This window comes from Trematomus bernacchii, unplaced genomic scaffold (assembly GCF_902827165.1).
Source record: "Trematomus bernacchii unplaced genomic scaffold, fTreBer1.1, whole genome shotgun sequence".
In the NCBI taxonomy this organism is placed as follows: domain Eukaryota; kingdom Metazoa; phylum Chordata; class Actinopteri; order Perciformes; family Nototheniidae; genus Trematomus; species Trematomus bernacchii.
In genome coordinates, this window is record NW_022987513.1 from 5,628,399 (window position 1) to 5,651,921 (window position 23,523).

At 39.5% G+C, this 23,523-nt stretch overlaps 1 protein-coding gene across 4 annotated transcripts in view; it reads left to right on the forward strand.

Annotated features, from left to right (window-relative positions):
- specc1 (sperm antigen with calponin homology and coiled-coil domains 1) overlaps positions 1–23,523 on the forward strand; it is an 86,951-nt gene that overhangs the window by 45,022 nt on the left and 18,406 nt on the right. For all 4 annotated transcript variants that reach the window (XM_034113317.1, XM_034113323.1, XM_034113309.1 and 1 more), the window contains 7 exons: positions 15–88; positions 1,981–2,156; positions 6,327–6,490; positions 8,020–8,120; positions 8,218–8,293; positions 9,544–9,688; positions 13,763–13,865. In XM_034113317.1, the coding sequence (XP_033969208.1) occupies positions 15–88; positions 1,981–2,156; positions 6,327–6,490; positions 8,020–8,120; positions 8,218–8,293; positions 9,544–9,688; positions 13,763–13,865 (839 nt within the window). The remainder of the gene's footprint in view (positions 1–14; positions 89–1,980; positions 2,157–6,326; positions 6,491–8,019; positions 8,121–8,217; positions 8,294–9,543; positions 9,689–13,762; positions 13,866–23,523) is intronic.

Here is a 23,523-nt window from a genome sequence, read left to right on the forward strand (position 1 = left end):
ATCTATCATTGCAGATCTTGTCAAAAAGATGGAGGAGCAGAAAGTAGAAGCAGACCGCCATATGAAAGTCTTGAGTAGACAGATGAAGGTAAGAAAGCTTTATTATGTAGCTCCTTTCATAACATCTGTGGTGACATGATTTGTTTTTGAACATCTGAAATCAATGAGTGTTGCAGACTTAAAGTGGACCTATCATGCTATATTTGAATAATATAGTGTAGGACCATACCTATATAAGGCATATTTATACTTTTTTTTTTTCAAAATACCAAACAGATCATGCATTTTAGCCATGCCTCATTTTGCTCAATTTGACATTTTTTAGCTCTGTTTTTGCAAGGGCTGATTCTTTGAGAACAGCACCATCTACAGGCCTGGCATATGTACTACAGCGTCTCCAGCGCTTTCGAACGGCAATGGCCGTGGCTGTCTCCTCCTGATTGGTGGAGTTGGCCCAATAGCCGTAGCTCCACTGTCCTGACGGCAGGACAGTGTTCAAATCTGGATCAGTTTTTATCAGATCCGTTGCAGCCCCTTTTTTAGAGATTTGGGTATGGAGGAAAATAGAGAGGGTTGTGTTTTCTGACACTTGGTGAGTTCCCTGGAACACCGGGGACACATATTCATGTATAAAAGACGTACAAAAGTGCATTTTGCATGATAGGTCCCCTTTAAGTCACATGATAGGTGTTAACAAAACAAAGATGTTTCAAATAGAATATAGAAGAAAGTTCCAAAAGTTAAAACAAGGAATGTCCTAACACAGTTTTGACTTCGGAAATCAGATTTATCTTTGACAGACTTCTCTAACACAATCTACCCTTCTGTCTTCTTCTCTCTCTGAACCTTCAACCATGTCATACAAGTATAAATACTCAAGAAATAAAATGCTCTACTTCGGCCAGGTTGTCTGAGCTTAGAGATATCTATACCATGACACAGAAGCAGTGCATTTACAGTTACCATGTTGTAGTGAAGTTCTGAGTGATTGGAACCGAAGATATAAACATACCGACACCAGAGATTAGTTTCAGTGATGCATTGAAAGTTGGTCTGGAAGTGTTGATGCCTCTCTGGGTGGATTATCACTTTAAGGCCTAGTGCCAGGATTTTGCTGTGTTTTTGCCAAATGTATGACCTTGGAGTCATCTATCCGAGTATGATTCCAGTAGCATCCAGGTGGGCTGTTCAGACAGGCAGCTATCTATTTTCTTTGGTATTGATCCATTAACAACATTTCTGCTTTTTTTTGTTTTGATGAATTATGCATTTTGGAATGCACCAGATACCACTTTCCTTTTTCCATTTTGTACAGTCCTTTCAGTTATCTTTAAAACTGCCTCTACCGTCCTGCCTAAATGTTAAGTAATGGGCACCCAAGATTCAGTAGATGCTGAAAAAAAAGATATATATTTGATTTGAAATGGATCTTTAGAGACCTTTCCCAAAAACAAAACGACATGGTACTGATCTCTGCTTTTACAACATTGATTGTAGGCCTACAAATTGTTTTTCTCTTCAGTGCCAAGGTCTCTCTTCTGTCTTTTTGCAGTTGTTATTATTATGAAGCAAACAGCCGCTGTTTTCCCCTCTCCCTTTGGATTGCTTTTCTGATTTGTTTTGTGTCTGTAGGAGATTTAAAAACATATTAAGCCATAGGAACTAGGAAAGAAAAAATCAGATTTTTGGGTTTTGGGTTATTTTTTACTTCAACATATCTATGTTCCAAAGACTGTGAAAGTGCTAACTTTGATTGACACAGTCATTTTCCATGATAGTCATATCGTTTTTGAAGCCTTTATAAATGCCAGTTTTTTTTTTGTAAGTACATGATAAAGTAAATAGTTTTATCCGTTAGATTAAATGAACCTAAATTGAACTAAATCCCAAGTCCACAAACACTTCCTGTGTTTGTATGAAATGTCCTGAATGTTTCTATACTTGCCTGTGCTGTATAAATCCATATGTTTGTGTGTTTAGGATGAAAAAGAAGAATGGCGTCGGTTCCAGGCGGACCTCCAGATAGCCGTGGTGGTGGCCAACGACATCAAGGTGGAGGCTCAGCAGGAGCTGCGTGCTCTCCGGAGACAGCTGCAGGAGGAGCAGGATCGCAGCGCCAAGCTCTCCACAGACCTGGAGGCCCTGCAGGGTGTCAGGTACCAGCTCCATCATAATGCATTTTTTTCAGTTCCTGCCCCTCCACCGTCCCCTAAACCCCTCTGGGATCCCCTTGTTTAGCATCGGGCTGCAGCTCCTTTCTCTCTCAACACAACGTGGGTATGAGATACCTGCCAGAGTTTTGCCAAATCCCCATCCACTGTTTAGAAATATATCAAAATGTCATTCTCATTCATCTCTTGCTTTAAGTTTCAGTTGGTTACATTATTTAAAAAACTCTTGTCATGTATGTTGTCAATAGTGCATGAGACAGATAACATGTGAAAAATGATAATGTTCCTCTGCTTCCCCCCAGTGCTCCTAAGGGCAATTGCAAGATTTCATTGCGGTGTCAACACCTGCTTGTACATTTTTATTAAACTGTCAAACCCGGCAACGTTGATCAAATATGATACAGTAATCTGTAACTGTATTGTGTATCCCTTGCCTTAAATGTTTAGCTGTGAAATGAATACGTTTTGACCCAGCCAACATGCTGGTTACAGAAAAACGCAGTTACAGAATCCTTATTCATATTTGATCAGTACCTAGGTTGACAGTTTACCAGAGTTCACAAGCAGTGATTTACACTGTGTTTGAAGCTCCTCGGTTTTGATTGGCTGTTTCTCTTCGGTGCAGGAGAATCTTCCAAATGCTATTTAGAGCGCTGGTGGGAGGCAGAGGAACATGAGTTTTTTTCACATATTATCTGTTTCATGCACTACTGTCAGCATACATTGACAGTTAATATGAAGAAACATATTTTCAATAGAGTTACCAACTGTAGCTTCACGCAAGTCGAGATGAAATCCTTGGAGTATTAGAGTTGAGATTCCTGGGATTTGGCAGACTCTGGTGGTAAATTAGCAGTCTCTTGCAGTATTTCCCTCTGTGTATTCTCCTCCTTTAAGCTGCTGCCCTCTCTGTCTCCCTCTTCCACACTGAGCATTGCCCTATAGTATTCTCTCAATTCACACTCCACACCAAACATCAGTGTATTCATTGGATAAAACTATTATTATATGAGAAGGCAAACAGTGACAAAAGCTGATATACAAAGCAACACAAAACAGAGGCCAGTGTAACTGTCAATATGTCACGCCGATGTATCAAGCTATTTAAGATTGTATGTAGTGGTATTGAACTGTGGCCATGCAGTGATGTGACATACTTTTAAAGAGTATTGTGTGTTGGTATTCTGTATATATAAGTGTTTTTGAGCGTGCTAATGCCATGGTGTTTTTGACAGTTTTGTCCCTTTTCATTATCATGCCAGGTCAAGTACTTCCTGTAGCAAAGTCCACTTAGATTTGCTACTGTAAAGGGTTTTCCGTGTGACCAGTATAGTCCTTAATGCAAACCAATGATCTCTAAATACTTTTTCAGTTGCACTATAGCAAAAATCTCGTGATAGGAGCTTTAAGGCGTACTAAATAGTTGTATTTGGTTTAAAGTCAAATGCATGTGGTCCATGGGAATTTACTACACTACATTACTGGTTTTAGACCAAGGTTAAATCAGCACACTTTCCCCCGAGATTAGCTGTTGCGCTGCGTCCGCTCCCCACCTCCAGCAGCTCCCTGTGATGACCCTGTCAAAGATGTCCCTCTGACAAGCCTCCCTGTGTAACGTCCAGGTGAGTCCCCTGTCCTGCCAGCCCTCTGTCAGCCAGCCTGCTCTCCCTCCCTGTGTGCTACTGCTGCTGCTGCTCACTGACTTCCTGTCTGTGTTTGGCTTCGTGTTGCTGCTTCAGTCTGACTCTGTGTGTCCCTCTGTTTGCTGGCTGATTCAGGACTATCTTACCTTCTTTTGGTTTGCTCTGCCTGGTTCTACTGTTTAAAAAGATGTATCTGGTGCCATCTGCTGTTACTCGAATGAATAACCCTTCTACTTTTTTGGTGAATAGCAGGATGGTCTGCACGGCATGACTGGATAAAACTCATGCTCTGCATCACGATACATTTGCATAATATCTTCATCACTGGGTGATTCTTAAGTAACACTAGACATTATGAGTGACCTTATTAATCCAATGAGGTTTGCATGGAACAGTTTTAAAAATCGAGAAGTGACCAGAAGAGCTTTTTATAAGAAAAATGTTAAGAAGACATGTAAGATCTCATGTTTTGCTGCACATGCACATGTTTAATATTATCTTCATACACTATATCATCTTCCCTCTTCTTTTCTTTTCAGATTAGGCGCTGGAGCCACTTTTGATACCAAGACGGCAGTGGAAGGTCACTAGAGAAGTGCCCGCCACCACGTGAAGACAGTGTTAATGTTGCACTTATTACCTTTCTGTGTCATTTCAAATGTATTGTGTAAATGCAGTACCCAAACAGTCTCCTGACACAGGGTCTGGCTTCCATTTATCTACATGTCTTTTGGAACCTTTTAAATAATAATTATGTACTTTTCTTTCTGAATGTATTCTTTGTTCGTCAATTTATTGACCTGTGTTAAAGAAATGCCATATGTTCGAAAGACTCTCCTCTCATACTGTGTGAAGCTGATTTGTGCCTTGAGATTGTAAACAAGAGGGTAATAAATTAGGAAAAAGACTCGATAAATAATAAGTGAGCTGACAGTCGGACTTGTTCTATCAGAAAGTACATATTTTAAGGCAATAGCAATACAGCGAAATTGAGTCTGGTTGATATTGTTTAGATTTAGAAAAACGAGGTGGCATGTTATTGTGCTGGTCCTCACATTTGCTTTTCTTACTTTTTTTTGTATCAGTCAAATTGTTTTCAATTTGACTTCTGTCTGTTTACTGAAAAACATTTATGATCTGTTGAAAAAAAGATCTCAGTTTGGTCCTGTAATGAAACAGAATGCAATGTCATATAAAACCATTAGATGGCACCATTGAACACACAATAACTGTACATAGGTGACATCAATGTTGACTTATTGGTATCATCTGCTCTGTTACTCTTTGTATGTGTATTTCTGATTATTACTATGCTCCTTAGTCCTTCTAAGTAGAGTATTAATTATTTCTGCCAGATAAAATAACCAGGATGAGTTTGATATCAACCACTGCCAACATTAGATTTTAGGACTGCCACAAACACAAACAGCTGTACCTCAGTCACTTGTTTACTCTACTCAGACATACCAAAAGGTTGGTGTTCCTTTTCAACACAAAGACTAAGAAAACTGTGTATAGGCTCCTAAAAGGATTAAGTTTCCCTTTCAGCACCACTGTCAGATGATGAGTTGATCTCATTTTCTAGCATTTGACTTTTAGCAACATTAAGTGACTTAAACTTGTTGATCAATCTTGAATCCCTGTGTTAAAGCCATCTAGAGATTTTTCAACATCCTTATTAATGTATCATATCAGAATTGTTATGATTTCGCTCACTTTGAGTCACTTATCACACAGTGGATTTATTTCATATTTGAGCCAAAACCTTACACCATATTCTGTGTTGCTGTAGTATAATTGCATGCTGCAGGATCTCAGGTTAAAAAGTCTGGTTTCTCTCAGATATATTCAATTTGTGCATTTTTATTAAAAGCCATATTGCTCTACCAGATGATAAGGTACTGGTGCTGAAAATGTCAACTTTTAAATTTGCTCAAAAATACCATCTAGAGAAATTATATGTTAACTGTGTAGTAGGTAATTCTCTGTGTGTAGTAAAGCCATGTTATGAACAATACAGTGAATGTGCTGTTAATTTATTCTTTACAAAACAACTTAAACAATTATTATGTCTGTGAAAGAACACATGTGATGTTTTACTGTTGTTCATTAGGCAAATGAATAAATGAAATGACACCAGTTCCAACTGTGGTTGTGTATCTCTTTCAGTCTTTGGAGGTAAGTTTAATGCAATGTTGAAATTCCTCACTTGTCCTTCATCACTGATAAAGACAAATCCTTCTCTCTGTAGCCTGGAGTCCAATGTTCACCAGGGCGATGGGTACGAGGTGTCCCAATGATTACACTGCTCAAAATGTGTGTTTTAAATTGAAATCTGTAGCTCCTTATCAACGGTCGACAGTCACTATGATCACATCATCCTGCCAATACCCTGAGCAAACGTTTAGGAACATTCCCTTTATCTTATAAGCATGTAAAGGGTTGTTTTCTTCCCCAGGTGTGTGTATGGTATATTTGTCTACACTGCAACCCTGTTCACTGTGTCTGTTAGGTCCCAAGGTGACGAGGTGAGGCTGTCCGACTCTGATATCCAGCGGCAGTGGTGCGGCATCTCAGTGATCCCGACCACACCCAGCGACGCCAGTGGGGAGGCCGACTCAGACCCCGGAGCGACTGTCCAATCTCTCATTAAGTCCTTTGATACTGTTGGACAGAGTGAGCAGCGAGCACCCCCAACACACACACACACACAGACACACACAAATGGAATCCCAACACAGCAGTGTAACTCTAGAGGAGCACAGCTGGTCAGATCTCCACTGTGGACTCATGTTATTTTTCTGCAGCAAAGTCATGTAGTTGTGAAAGACAGTGGGGGCTGACCTCTATAAACAAAAAGGGAACATTATAGGTATCATAATGGTAGATTTTATTGCAGATGTTTTTTGCATTAGGCTGTATGGCTGTATGTCATCTTAAATGGTATTAAAAGTTGATAAATCAATTTAGCGAAAATTAAGGCTATTAAAAAGTATTAAACGGCATTTTCCAAGGTATTACATTTTGTAGCTTGTTTTCAATAAGTATATAAATTGTCCAAAAAGGTTGTATTCTAAAGTTTGCCTGAATGTAATCATTGCGTAATGCGTAGGTGTGTAGTGTGATTCTGTGTAGTTTATTTATGGCATCCCGTTGGATTTGACGTCATCTGAACAGGACATCACACGCTCACTGCTTGATAGCGCGCGAAGGTCCGTTTACGCCGGTTGTTAAACAACATCGTTATGGGGAAATGCAAGTTTGCGTCCAAATGGTTGGAAGATAAGGAGGAAGGACAATCAATACTGTATATAGTAAATGTGAGGTAAAGTGTGTCGCCAATGTAACCGGTTAGAACACGAAGTAGCGATGAGGTCTTAAAATGTATGGAAAGGGTCTTAAAAAAAGGTCTTAAAAGGTATTACATTTGACTTCAGGATTCCTGCATATACCCTGGTCATAGATGTAAGGCTGGGTACTTAATCTAAAAGTACCGTATGTGCCTTGTAAAAATACCACTGTTAAAATGTTACTCAAATAGAAATATATACAGCTTCCTCTGGTATCATGACAGTCTCTCCTCTACCACCTTATCCTTTAATTGTAAGTAATTACCATACTGTAAAAATACTAAGACTTCAAGTTAACTGCCGAATATTTAAATTATTGACCTTATTGATTGTTTTGTTTTCACAAATACTGGGAATGTTGAAAAATAAATGTACAATTACCTAGAGCCCAAAGTTTGCTGACAACAAAAAGCCCAACCTTTAACATTACAAGTTATACTATGACATTTTTAAAAGGAAATTCACAATATTTTCGAATTTATGAAGCTGGAACCATGAGATGTTTTTACACCAACAAATTACTGACCAGCAAAAAAAGTTGCTAATAGCTGAAACAAATCAAATTTACTAATTGAATGACTGTCTTGTACTTTTAAGCTGACAATATACGTATTAATTGACTCATTTGTTTTCAATCTTTTTATTTACCCTTTGAATATTTTGAAACAAATGCAATAAGAAGTTCAATATTTCCCTTTGCCATGTGGTTGAGTAGAAATGCAAAAAATGTCAAAGAAATCATTACAAATATATACTGAAGTAAAGTTCAGCATTTGATTAAAGTTCAGTTACATTCCACTATGGCACATTTCAGTTTTTTTTGTATACAATCCTTAATTTGTATGTGCTCTTCAGATGGGCCCAGCCTCACAGTTCAGATGCACTCCAGCCCCAGAAGCCTGCTGAGTGGGATCCCTGTACGCTCTGCACCTGCTGCTGCCGTCTTCCCTATCCAGGTACACACAACATACTTTCCTTAAAATGTAAAATAAATGAAATACTTATTCTCTGTTTCAGACTGATGAGATATTTCTTCTGTTTCTGTTTATTTAGAGACAGACGTACATAAAGCCGCTATCCAAGACATTGGAAAAGAGAATCAACCATAGAGAATTCTCTCTTCATCATGGTATGTACTGTACCACAGAGATGGTTTTAGCTGGAAGTCATGGTGTTTCATTTATATGTGTATGATACATACCTCATTTAGCAGTCTACTCACTAGCTGCCTTAGAGTCAATGGACAGCCAGCAGGAGTACTGCTGAGTTTAGGAATGAGCAAGGCTAAAATGTCTACACAGAGTTAAATAATAAGAGGAGAAAAGATGAACAGTAATTTGACTGCTGTTGTTCTTGTCTGTCGTTTCATGATTGTATTCTCAGAAAGAAAACACTGTAAATAAAAGAAATCCCAAAGGCTACTTTATTAAAACGATGATGTAAACTTGAAAATGATTCAGAAGGAGGAGATTCTGAAAATGAAATCTCAAATGCAAATTAGATTTTCAAATGGTTAAAAAAAATTCTAACAGTTACTTTGGTGATATCAATATAATCTAATGTTCTAATTTCATTTACCAAGTCTTTAAAAATGAAATATCAATCAGCTACCCAATAACATTTACACACTTACACATGTAAAATTATTATGCTTTTTGGGAATTTCATTTTTTAGTTACCATTACCATTTTAATAAAGTCCCCTATATCAAATGTCTGCATCACCAATCGACTGGTGTTCCAGCTCCTTTCTTAATAAGGTGACTGTAACTTGAGCACCAAAGCACTGAATATAAATGATTTTGAATGGACTGCCAAGTGCTTCCGTTAGAAAAACATGTCCGGGCAGATGTTGGTGCCTGTAATTACAGAGGTGGCATCTTGTTTGCGCTTGTGGCATTGATAAGAGGGGCTGGTGCTGACAGCCTTTTTTTTTTTTTAAATACACCTCAAATTGTGCTTAGGTCTAAATATTTTCACCAGACATTATGATCGGAGTGACTTGAATTTGTCAGAACAAAATCTTTTGGTCAAACCATGGTAAATACTGGCTAACAGAAACACTGGTACTGCCATATTTAGGTGAAAAGGTTGCATCACTGATTCCATCTGCCTTTTCTGAAGCTAAAATAACTTTTCAAGCATATCTTTGTGTGGAAGGGCTTGTTCAGGTATGACAGAGGCCCTTGGGCAGAGCATTTTTGGATATTTTGTGGACTAGCCTAACAAAGAAAGTGACCCCAGCAGGACACCTGGACTACAGAGTCATACTATTGTTAAATCAGCCCTAAAGTTACCACTGATGAATTTGCTTTCCATGTTATATATATTATGATCCCTCCTCTTCAAGTTTTCTCCCCTGCATCCTTCACTCCCCCAGATAAGTTGTCGGGCTGCGGGGAGGACCTGAAACCTAACAGCCTGATGAGGAAGAGCCCTTCTCTGGAGTCTGTGATCAAAACTTCTGCCTCCTTCAGCAGCCGCACAGCCTCCTTCAGCTACAACCGAGGAAACAGCAAGCTGAGGTGTGCTAAATGGTGTTTATGGGATTTACTTTAGGGCATTTTGCTTGTTTAGCTACGCGGTTTCATTCGAAGTGGGGAAACAACCTCCCTCACTTTGGAAATGAACACAATATAATGACTTCTCCACATGATTGTAGAAATTCACAGGAGTTCCAAACTGAAATGTGTGAAGTTAATTCTTAATTTGTGCGGTCTTTAACACAGATCACTGACAAACCAAACAAGTGCAACAAAACAGGCAGTGCAACAATGACTCACTGTACATAAACACAGTTTCAGTTCTTCCTTTTTCTTTAAACAAGTTCCCCTCTGACATCTTTGACAACAGGTTATAGTGTTAATACACATTTGACTCAGCAGCCTTGTTTCCCTTTAAGGTAACCACATATTCTACTGCAATTGCATTTTAAAGTTTAACTGAGATACTTTGCAGTTGTCCAACTTGTATTGCCAAGGTGTTGACACAGAGTTTTTACACATAGTAAATGAAGTGTCCACTTATCAGAAAGGAATGGGAGACAGATGTTAAACAAACATGCTTTCATCTTCTGACCTTTCTGGCAAACAGGCTTTTGTCATTTTACTGTAAAACAATCCCTTAAGTGAGCACTCAGAAACCAATAGCAGCACTCCATTACCAGACCCATGGTACCACTGCAACAAATTGCATTAGAGGGAGATGACGCAGTGTTTACATTTACATGTAGTCACAGAGACTCAGTAAAGTTGATTTAAGCAATCAAATACATGGTCATCACTCTGGACAACACCCTCAGCTTCAACCTACTAATGACATCAAACACTGTACTGACAGATATCAGGAATCTGGAACCTGTTTGTCCAGCCTCTCCTCTTCTCCCTCTGCTACCATCATATTAATGAGCTGTCTCCTCCTCACCCATCTGTATTTACATTGTTATTGTCCTTGGCAGAATACGTTTTTCGGATCCTTTAATTAATAAAAATTAATAAAACCACACCGTTAAGTGATATTTATATATTAAATAATATATATATATTTTAAGTAAGGTCAGCCTTTGAAAATGTTACTTTAGTAAAATGATGTAGTGACTCTTATTGCTATATTAAATTCTTAGATTATTATTAGGCTTTTATTTTTTAGTTTTAGTTGGATGAGGTTAACTAATCTGCAGATCATTTTATGCTTTATTGTATTAGGTTTGTAAACGTTTCTGAAATAGAATCCGTCCATCCATCCATCCATCCGTTCATCCACCCGTTCATCCATCCGTTCATCCACTGATTCATCCATCCATCCATCCATCCATCCATCCATCCATCCATCCATCCGTCCATCCATCCATCCATCCATCCATCCGTCCATCCATCCGTCCATCCATCCATCCATCCATCCATCCATCCATCCATCCATCCGTCCATCCATCCGTCCATCCATCCGTTCATCCACTCGTTCATCCATCCGTTCATCCATCCGTTCATCCACCCGTTCATCCATCCGTTCATCCATCCATCCATCCGTCCATCCATCCGTTCATCCATCCGTTCATCCACTCGTTCATCCATCCATCCATCCATCCGTTCATCCATCCATCCATCCGTTCATCCATCCATCCATCCACCCACCCTCTCACATATTGACATATTATGTGTTTCTGTAATGCAGATCATGGGGCAGGCCTTTTTAACAACATCAACAGCACATCTGTACATTACAGTGTTTGGTATGATTTCAGGGTTATGATATAGCTGCTCCATCTCTGCTCTCCCCCCCCCCGCCCCTGCAGTATTTGTTTGGACAGGGTCTTGCTGCCTCTGGCCTTGCACTGCGCTGAACAGAGGACTAATGAATTTGACAGCAGAGCTGTCGTGACGTGTGAAATGTTTACCGTGCTCAGAGCAACGACCGTGCCTCGTGTCGTGCACTCAGCACAAACCCCAGGGAGCAGATCCTCTGTAAAAAAATAACTGCAGATAAACATTTCACAGATTCGTTGTACCTCTCTTAATTGTGTCTTATAACAGTGCAATCAATATACTGTAAATAAATATATGAGCATGGAAACATGGAGTTCAAAATGAAAAATAAGAAAGTGAGGAATTAATGCCAAAAAAGAAAAGCCTGTGCTAATGCTTGACATCCCTCACTTAAAGCCAAAGTGTACACTGAGCGGTATGTTGTTGGCTTCCCTCCACAGTAATCTTGAGCCAGCTCTGGGCTAACACAAATACACTGAATTGTAATGTTAATACAAGATCAAATAGTTCACTTTGCTGATGGTTTTCATAGAGGGAGCATTTACAGATTACATGTAAAGTGAATAAGAACAAAGAATGGTATGAATGGATAACTTTCATTCTTTAATACAAGTACATATTTTCATTTTTCTCCATCATGGAAAATTGGTTTGTTCCACACTGGAAAATGAGCATCACATCAAGGACCAGCCATATGACATTTTTGCAATGATTTTATTTCATCAAAAAATAAAATATATTTGGTTATATTGTTGTATGTTCTATAAAGCCTCCTCACAAACCATTAGGTCCACATGAGCCTTAAAACAACAACACAATGTTTGCTTGGCTCGCAATCAGTTGAGCAAAAATAATACATTCTGATTATTTACATACATACAGCTACTGTAACTCAAACAAACTATTTTACAGAAAATATTCCCATATTGCTACAAGTTGTGAGATGTTAGCCTTACATAATGGTTGTGTGGTACTTTTAATAAAAATAGGAAAACATGCTTGATCATGTTTACATTTCTCAAACATCTCTGCCTTCTGGCATTCAATCTGCCTCACATAAAACAAACACACACAGTCTTTGCACTCAAGCAAAACCCACATGCTGCTTAACTCATAGTTCTACATATGGGCTTCAATGTTGACATGCTATTTATTCACATAGATTGGCCTACTTCCATCCACCAGGCACCTGACATACAGTATGTTCATAAGTTCATCTTATGAGCCATCTTTCAGCCATCAATTATTGGCTGAAAGTCCTGAACTGTAGCCATTTTCAGAATGGAGGCAAGATGTTTGTCTGAGAGGTTGGATCTGTGTGCGGACATTTTTAATTTTCATTACAGAGAACATATGCTCACATGAGTGAGTGCTCTGGCCCGTCGTTAAGCTACAACCGGCCAAGTAAAGTATAGTGACACAAAAACTGGTATTCTGGCCGTTTAAATTTGTCGCATTTTAAGTGTTTTATCTTCATCCCACTTTCTTCTTTATCACACTAGAAAATCCTGCTTTTACGTAAGGTATTTAATGATTTAACATATATTAGTATAACAGTCACATGGGAAATATTTCTGCATTCAGTAGTTTAACTTTAAATACTTTAATGACATAACTGATTGTATTTCATACCTTTACATTAGTAACATTTTCAAACAAGTATTTTACTTTTTACTTAAAGGATAAGAAAACTTCTTCTACAACTACAGTGTAAGGTTGTTTTGAGCTGTTTTCCCTTTTGTGTGTAAAGAGTACTCCTTTTTAACTTTGCTTATCTAAAAGATTATATTTATAAAAATAACAAAGAGTACATTATGCATGTGGAACGTTCCCATTGGTCCCTGAGCGCCAATATAAAATATTCTTGGAACGAAACATTTTTTTTAACATCAGAGCCACTTTGCATCTTGATTGTGGGGAAGCCATCAGATACACATTCTGGTGATGCATTTTCTAAAGCTGATTAATTGTTTTCTCTATGTTTTCTGACTCTGATACAAGTGAAAAAATGTTTAGCCAGGAATAAACAAATCGCCAGAATATTATTTTTTTTCCTTGCCACTTAATGCGTCCATAATGTCACACATGGTCAAATTGATTCCTACATTTGGCTGGAAACATGTTAGTTAATTGAACACATTCTTATGAAAAGAGTAACTACCTACAGTTGTTGTATAATCACAGTGTTTATTAAGCTAACCTCAAGTCTATATGCATAAATCTGTGTAAAGATGGGAAGATAATAACAGTTTTATGGGGTAGCCAAACTATACACTTATCTTTCTCCGAATGACATACTGTAACCCCCCCTTCTCTCTCACGTTTCCCTCGTGACAGTGTGGAAAGAAAGGACCCCTTGGCTGCACTGGCGCGGGAGTATGGAGGATCTAAGAGAAACGCACTACTGAAGTGGTGCCAGAAGAAAACAGAAGGCTATCCGGTAGGGATCACAGGCCAGAGCCCTCCTTCAAATACAAGTCGGGCTCTTTTTACTTTCACACCCTGCTGTCCTTTGCATCTTCATTTCAGTCTCACACTTCTCAGGTTTTTATCTAAAAGTAAGAGGACAGCTCGCATCTCTCTCCCATTTATATTGCAGTATTGGGTTGCCCTCAGGTAGCTTTTTCAGCCATCATTGAGGAGTTAGAGTGGCATATTACAGTGTTAGCAGACACATCATTCACCCAGCTGTCATCTCACTGCGGATCTAAAGCCACTGTGGCACAGAGGTAATGGAAACAGTGATGCAAGGCACACAGTGTTACAGACACACTGGATTTATACATGCGTGTTTTTATATAGCCCTTTGTGTTTTTATGCATGTCCACTTGTTTATGCATTGTTATTGTGTTGTGTCCCCATCTGTGTTCCCTGTGTCCATGGAGCCAAGTGCAGACAATCACCTGGTTTAGCTGCTCCCCTAATACCCAGTTTAAGGAGCCCATTAAGCCCAGTGGGATTACAGATTTGTAATCATCGTGTTTAGGTGCCAGCAGCATGCCAGAGAGCTAATGCTAAACTCTAAACACAAGACTGGTCCCAACCTGAAAACTCTAGATCAGGAAGAAAAGAAGGCGTTTGAGCCCACTCAGCTTTCTGATGGGAGATTAATTAAATGACTCTGCTCTGGGGTCAGCTTCAGTATGAAAAGGCACGGGTGATGAATACTTCTAAAAATAGATGCAGCTTTACTGGTGATAAACGGTAAAAAAAATGGTATTAGTCAGCAGATCAATAGCTCCTGTTGCTCGAGCACGATGCAGCTCAGTGAACTTTGAGTCACCCTCCATTCATCTGAGGTTATTGGCTGTTTTTGATGGTCACACAGCTAGGGCTGCACGATTTGGGGAAATAATCTAATTGCGATTTTTCTGACAGATATTGCGATTGCGATATTTGTTTTTAAGCGACCCAACGGAACTTTATTGTAAAATGCGGCCATATCTCCGGCTAGGAAGGTCGTATCAACGTGCTCCCGTCTCTAGCACCCCCGCAGCCCGAGCTACGAGTGAAAGAACTAAACTTACATGAAACTTCCGTTGGGTTGCTTTAAAGTCAAGCTTCAGTTTAAGATTCACCCTGTAATAGATGAAAACATGTGATGGAGCATTACTAACCTGACTCAGATGGTTTGTTTCACCAAACCATCTAGCAAAGCTCCATTGGAAGCCATTTGGAAAAGTATTTCAAAAATACTTGGCAGGTGATTGGATCAATCTGTCTATCACCTTCTATCATGGGCCACTTCTGATTGGTTAACAATGGCTGGTACATGTGGAGCACAACACTTCTGATTGGTGTGGATGACTGACACACAATAATGATTTTTTTTAAATAAAAAATTAAATAAAATAAAAAGATCGCAGGCTTTGCGATTTGATAATCGCATGATTTAAAATCGCGATTTCGATTTAAAATCGATTAATCGTTCAGCCCTACACACAGCGTGTGTTGGTAAAAACACGGCAGATCCTCTGTGATGGAAATATCAGAGCAGATGAGATAAAACTGCTGCTGACGGACAGAGTGTCAGATGAGCTGCCTGATAAGATGCTGGAGCTGTTTACAGCCTGACATGAATCACGCCGTTCAGATTCACACCCCTTTGTTTGACATGGATCTTTGGGAAGCAGGAGCTTAGCAACGCTGGCTTGTGATGGAAGGTCACTGGTTCAGTACACAAGTTGAGTGCTAAAGCAAAAGTAGTTTAGAGGAATATTAAAAGTAAATGTTACGCGAGAGTTTGAATATTTTGATATCAATCAAAGGCTTTATTGTCATATGCAGAGTAGCTACAGTGTATATATGGCAATGAAATCATCTCAAACTCCCCCAACAATTAAATATAATATATATTAGACATAAAACAATAACATCAAATAAAAGAGTATGTTTGCGAGACCAATCTGCAAGTAATGCAGATGAAGTAAACTACAAACCTGTCGGCAAAAAAGAAAAACAATAAGCTAAATGTTGCAGAGAATGTTGTAAGTGACCAAGTAGATGCAGGAGTCTATATACATATGTATACGGAATAAGATAGACAAGAACAGAATGTAAAATTAAATATTGTACAGTAAAATAAAATACTGTTTATTGTAGTTATAAACAAATTGTAAGATGCAAACAGATGAATGCTTTAGGTTATGAAGGCACTTAACAGAGCTATAAAACTGTAGTAAATATAGTTTTGCAGATGGCCCCCCTTTACTGTACATAAATTCACCAAGACATGTCTTCCTTCTTAATCCACTGACAGTTTTTTCTTCAAGAATTCAAGGTCATACTTGGTAAAAAATTGATCATTATGTGGGTGAAGTATTCCTTTAAGAACTTCTATTCAAAGTGCTACAGAGGACGCCATTAAATGAATAAAGAAAAAGTTTCTAACAAGAAATGTAATCAGTCATCATTGGTAAACGCTCTAACATCAAGTGAAGTCATTATCCCTGTGACATAAATGTAGTGGAGTAGAGTTGAAGTAGTACAGTACTAATGACTGAGCTTAGTTACTTTCCAGACCCTGCCTACATGTAAATGTTCTGTTTTTGCAAATCTCATTTCAGCACAGGACAATTGGGTACAGCGACATGAAACCCTTAGTGGAGCCTCATTCCCATTTAAGTATGGAACCTATGATCCCCTCTCACAAAGGGTTTAGCAACACAGTGTGATTATTTGCAAGAATCAGGAATGCAGTATGAAGATTTGACTGCTAGGAGAGTTTCTGTCGGTGGAATAAACACTCCCCGCCCAGAGTAGCTGGTTGAGCTGTGATACTTCGTGTTTGTGCATTTTCATTTATTTATCCAGCCTGTAATTTGATCTATATACAGACTATTAGGTAGTAGTGAACCTTTTGAACGTCTATTTTTAGAACAAGTGTGACTTCCACTTTATTGTGTTGCATAAGAAAAATGGATAATTTGCATATATGTATATATCAATGTCTGTGCCAAAAACAAACGGTATACATTTATTACAATCAACGTTGGGAGGGTTACTCTTAAAATGTGATCCTTTAATTTAATCAGTAACCTAATCTAAGCATCACAATATAAATGTAATGTAACCTGATTGCTTTCCGTTACTTTTGGATTACCTTAATATCAATGCAAATAAATACTAAAAGTGTATTTATAGATCAAGAGAACAAAGAAAAATATATTAGGTTTAGAAAATGTGTTCTCGGCTCTGTTTCTTTTCGATCAGAAAATTCTCCATTTGTGTTTAAAACATACAGTAGATGGTGAAATGTACCCACTAAAGTCTTTCTTTTGTTACATTGTAATCCCAAAATGTAGGGAAATGTAACAGTAATCTGATTACGTGTTTGTTTTATATAACTGTAAGGGAATACAGTTACTTTTTTTTGTATCTTGATTACATAAACCCTGTTACTTGTTATCTGTTACGGTACGTCCACACGGCAGCGTTGCGTGCTTCAACGGAGACGCTTCCCATTCACTTTGAATGGGGTGACGTCACGCTTTGCCGAACTGCATTGTGGTTCCGTCGCGTCGCTTTGCCTCCGTTGCTCACTTCGAAAGTTGAGAAAACTTCAACTTTTCAAGCGTCAACGGAAGCGCCAGCCAATCAAATCATATGCCAGTACAAGCTCTAGCCAATCAAACCGTGTGCTTGTGTGTCCGGGGCAGGAGATTAATGTGATTGGTTGTTGGTCGCACGCCAGGTTAGGTTAAGTCTCCGCGGACGTAACGTAACGGCTCCACGGATTGGTCCATTTGGGTATGGGCACGTCACTGTACCCAGGAAGAAAAAGAGAAATCTCCAACGAGGCGTTCTGGGGCAGCATAGACAGGTATTTTCTGTGTTAGAGTTGTACTCGCTACAGGGTGTACTTTGAGGGTTTGTGACTTTGCAGACCGTTTACATGCATAAAAACCTTCATAACACACAAGGGGACGGGTTATAACCGGAAAAGCATGACATGGTACCTATAAATCAGACTTTAGTTACACCTGGAGTAAATTCACAAGCTACCCTGCAGTATACTACTTTTACTTAAGTACTTGATCTGAGTACTTCTCCCACCTTACACGTAATTGGGGCAACAGAACTCTGAGTTAAGGAAGTTGAAAACGGTGCATTTCTCCGTATGAATATGATGCCTTTTGGCCAGCTGATGGACAGATTGCTCGTGTTTCCGCGAAAATACTTATGGCAAACGAGGCAAAGTCCCTCCCTTTCCTCCATGGGTCCTTATTTCGGAAAAATTATGTATTGAAGTCAATGGCGAGAGAAAACTTATCTTTCGATCCCGTTTGAATTGTGCCACGAATTACACATATAATGTTTGTCAATTTAAAAGATAATTTTGCAAGTTTAAAAAAAAATGCCGTAAAACTGTGAAGTAAGACTTTTTTTGTGTGAAACCGCTCAATGAATTACATCTCTGTTCTCGCACAACAACACACGTCACCAAGATGGCCGTCACTACTGTCTTGCCAAAAAAGGGATTGACTTCCCTCACTATCACCACAATGAAACACGTCCAGAAGAATGTCATGCAAAGCTACCTGCCTGCCTTCCTCCCTTCGATTCTCCCTGAACTGCCTGATCTTTTTAATGTTCAATGTTAACCATTTGTGCAGATAGCATGAAGTAGAAAAGATCGCAGATGCTAATGTACTGTTAGCGTTAGCATTTCTCCCCCGGGGGAATCCGGGCTTAAACGGTGTATTATAGAATGATCACACCGGTGTGACAGTACTCTTCAAAGGGTTCACGAAATATGACTACTACTCTTACTGTTTAACATTTTGGGTTACTTAATGTTACTTCATGTTAAGGCTAATACAAATAACAAGGCTAAGGCTGTAATGCTAACTAACGTGCTTGCTACTAGCTAGGTAGCTAACTTGATCCAGCCACTCCTGGTCCTTTCATCAGCGAGCAAGACCCATTGCTGGTATGATTACAACCCTTTATATATACAGTCTATGATTACAACCTGGTACTAAGCACACAGGCATCTTGTTAAAGTTATCTTATCTTAGCTATCTCTTATATTTAGTGGAGGAAAACAATTATGACATCAGTTATGACATCACTTACGCAACTCTGGAATTTGTAGTCTTTCTAGTTGCGTATTTTTCATAGTCTTATATTTCAACAGTTTTACGACAAACTGTGACTTTTTTGACATGGAAATTATATTTTAAGATTGACAAACATCATATGTGTAATTCATGGCACAATTCAAACGGGATCGAAAGATACGTTTTCTCTCGCCATTGACTTCAATACATAATTTTTCCGAAATAAGGTCCCATGAGGTCCACCGGAAAGGGAGGGACTTCGCCACTCTATTGACCACATCGAGCTCTGTGGATTAGATTGTCACTTTTGAAGAAATTTGAACGCTATGTTCTCCACCAGCGGATCTGTGGCCGTTTCTCAATGTCGAGTAAACCTGCTGCAGAGCCACTATTTCAAGTTTACTACGTCATCGAGTGGCGCCGAAGGACTGTTTAAATGCATATTAAATTAAATTCGGCGCCACTTGATGACGTAGTATACTTGAAATAGTGACTCTGCAGCAGGTATACTCGACATTGAGAAATGGGGTGTTTCTCAATCTCGAGTACGCTTGCTTGGTAGCACATGTCTTCCGAGCATCTTGCTTCAGAAGCGAGGCAAGAATACTTCCTGGCATTCGGAAAACGAAGAGTGGAACAGGCGAGCAAGTGTGCAGGTGTGCGTCATATGAGAGGCCCCATCTTACATTTTCCGCCACAGATTTGGGGAAATTGGTCCGTGTGCAAAGCATTGTGGGGATTTTAAGACCGCGGAGTCTACTCATGTGCAGCCTCGAAATTTCTCCAAACGAAGTACGCCGGGCTCGGTAGAATTCCAAGTATGCTGGACATTGGAACAGTACTTCGGCGGCACTCGATGACGTAGTATGCTTGTAATAGTGGCTCTGGAGCAGCTTTACTCGCGATTGAGAAACACCCAAGGCCACGGCCTCTGTGTGCACGGTGCTGCAGCGAGTCTGTGAGCGAGATGCCCCGCCCCCCACACAGACGAGAGAGTGAGAGAGAGAGAAAGAGAGATCTCCTCACCGAACACGTTAGATGTCAAGGGAGATATATGCCTCATCATACTTTGTTGATTTTGGCATTATAGCTGAATACTTGTGAATACTTTTAACTGCCGGTTGTGTTAAAAATGTATCAATTTGATTGATTTCACGAGCAACAAACAACGTTTGTTTACAACTTCTTCCCAAGCTTCACGCGCCCCCCCTGCAATAGCGCGTGCCCCCCCCCCTGGGACTCCCAGCAGCTTCTACTGAAGCCTTCCGAGCTCTATTGAGCCTTCTATTCCCATAGCACTCAGTAGTAATGATTTTATGTGCTTTTTTAACGATAAAATTGTTACTCTTAGCAACAAAATTAATGACCTCTTGCCTTTGACCAGAATAGTGTTATCAACAGCTCCCGGAAACGTAAGTTCTAATATTACACTAGATAGTAAATTAGAATGCTTTTCAGCCATAAATCTTGAACAATTGAATTCAATGATTCTTTCTTCTAAACCATCAACGTGTATCTTAGACCCGATTCCAACTAAGCTGTTAAAGGAAGTTTTTCCATTAATTAGCACTTCTTTGTTAAATATTATGAATATGTCTTTATTATCAGGCTATGTTCCACAATCTTTCAAAGTAGCAGTGATAAAACCTCTTCTTAAAAAGCACAACCTCGATCCAGAGGTTTTAGCCAACTATAAACCTATTTCTAATCTTCCGTTCCTATCAAAAATTCTTGAGAAAGCAGTCGCAAAACAGTTGTGTGATTACTTAAAAAACAATGATTTATTTGAAGATTTTCAGTCTGGCTTTAGAACACATCATAGCACAGAGACAGCTCTGGTTAAAGTCACAAATGACCTTCTAATAGCCTCAGACAAAGGACTTGTCTCTATTCTTGTCTTGCTCGATCTCAGTGCTGCATTTGATACTATCAACCATGATATCCTATTGAAAAGACTAGAGCACTTAATTGGCATAAAGGGAACTGAATTAGGCTGGTTTAGGTCCTATCTATCTGAACGCTCTCAGTTTGTATGTGTCAACGATGAATCTTCCATGCAAACCAAAGTTAGCCATGGAGTGCCACAGGGCTCAGTGCTTGGACCTATTTTGTTCACATTACATATGCTTCAGTTAGGCAATATTATAAGGAATCATTCTGTACATTTTCATTGTTATGCGGATGATACTCAACTATATTTATCAATCAAGCCTGATGAAATTAATCATCTAAATAAAATTCAAGACTGCCTTAAGGACTTAAAAACGTGGATGACTTTAAACTTTTTGATTTTTAAAGTTATTGTACTCGGCCCAAAGAATCTACGAAACAAATTATCTAAAGATATACTAACTATGGATGGCATTAATTTGGCCTCCAGTGAGACTGTAAGGAATCTTGGTGTTATATTTGATCAGGATTTATCCTTTAACGCCCACATAAAATCAATTTCAAGGACCGCCTACTTCCATCTACGTAACATTGCAAAAATCAGGCATATCTTGCCTCAAAACGATGCAGAGAAACTAGTCCATGCATTTGTTACTTCAAGGCTGGATTATTGTAACTCTTTATTATCAGGGTGTACCAAGAAGTCAGTTAAGTCGCTTCAGCTGATTCAAAATGCTGCAGCACGTGTACTAACCAGCGTTAGGAAAAGGGACCACATTACTCCTGTTCTGGCTGCCTTACACTGGCTCCCTATAGAACACAGGATAGAATTTAAAATTCTTCTTCTCGTCTACAAAGCCCTTAATGGGCAGGCGCCATCTTACCTTAAAGAACTCATTATAGCGTACTGTCCTACCCTAGTAGGACAGTAGGGTTGTATTGCAGTAGGCATTGCGTTCCAAGAATGCAGGGTTGTTGGTTGTTCCTAGAGTTTAAAGTACAATGGGAGCCAGAGCCTTTTCTTATCAAGCTCCACATTTGTGGAATCAGCTTCCAGTTTGTGTTCGGGCGGCAGACACCCTATCCGTTTTTAAGAGTGTGCTTAAGACCTTCCTTTTTGATAAAGCTTATAGTTAGGGCTGATTAGATTCAGCCCCTAGTTTTGCTACTATAGGCTTAGTTTGTCGGGGGACACTTTACTTCTTCCTTCTCTCTGTCTGTACCTGTGTACTCTCATGTTCCGAATAACCCAGCTTCCCCAAATTTCTTTTTGGTGTCTATCTACGCTGGGATCCTGAGTCGTGGCTGATCCTGTTGCTGTGGTCCTTAGTCCTGGATCGCGAGCATAGGCGGAGTTTGACATTTGCGCTTGGGGGGGCAAACCTTTTTTACTGACGTCAGTACACAGTCCCAACTATTGCGTGGGGTGCTACGGATACAGTAGCAATAAAGCCAGCGCTCACCGCACCGAGTATGACTTTTTCATGCCCGCCGTACACACACACTCATATAAGGGGCGGTCTCTCCCCCCAACAACAGTGCATTACATAACTGTAAAACTTATCATAACTGTGCACATCTTATACTTATTTGATAACTACTATATCCCTTGGTTACTTGAACACGCTACAATATTATTAACCAGTGTCCTACCTTATTAAAATATTGATATACGAAATATTTGTATTGGAACAGTTTTCGACGTAGTAATGCTGTAACATATTTCAGCCACTAGGGGGGGCAATGCCCCCTGACCCCCTGCAAAATCCGCCTATGATCACTAGCCCTGGATCTTGAGTTGTGGCTGTGCCTGTTGCTGTGGTCCTGGATCATAAGTCCTGGATGGATATCCTCGTGGATTCATCTTCTTATTATAGACACACGCATTTCCAAACATTTGGACTACCTATGTTGTAAATGTATTATCTTTTCAATTTACACACGGCATCTATTGCACGTCTGTCCGTCCTGGGAGAGGGATCCCTCCTCTGTTGCTCTCCCTAAGGTTTCTCCCATTTTTCCCCTTTAAACTGTGGGGTTTTTCCTTTTTTGGAAGTTTTTCCTTGTACGATGTGAGGGTCTAAGGACAGAGGGTGTCGTATTGTCATACTGATATTCTGTACAAACTGTGAAGTCCACTGAGACAAATGTAACATTTGTGATATTGGGCTATATAAATAAACATTGATTGATTGATTGATTGAAATCGCCAGAACGCCGACACCTCCTCATCACTCCACCGCTCCCATGTTTTTTTTTGTGTTGCCATAAGTTAGTCTCTCTCCGTTGGTGCGCTGGGCTAATGCTAATGCTAATAATGCTAATGCCAGCAAACACAATAGCGGCTTCACAAAACTTTTCAGAGTTTTACGGGGCGTGGTTTGCAATTCGCCCAGCCAATCAGAAATTGGAACTTTTTTCTCCCCAGGAAAGTACGTGCTCTCTAGCAGGGACTGAAAAGGGGGGGAAAGTTCTCATGAACTAAGTTCTCTTTTTGGTGTGAACGCAAAATCCCAGGAACTATCGGAACTAAAAGGGAAAAGTACGGGGAAAAGTACTCCGGTGTGAAAGCGCCTATGTCTCTCACTTCTGTAGGTGCTGGGGTTTTTGTAAATAGCACTGGTTGAATGGCCCCATCTCTGACAA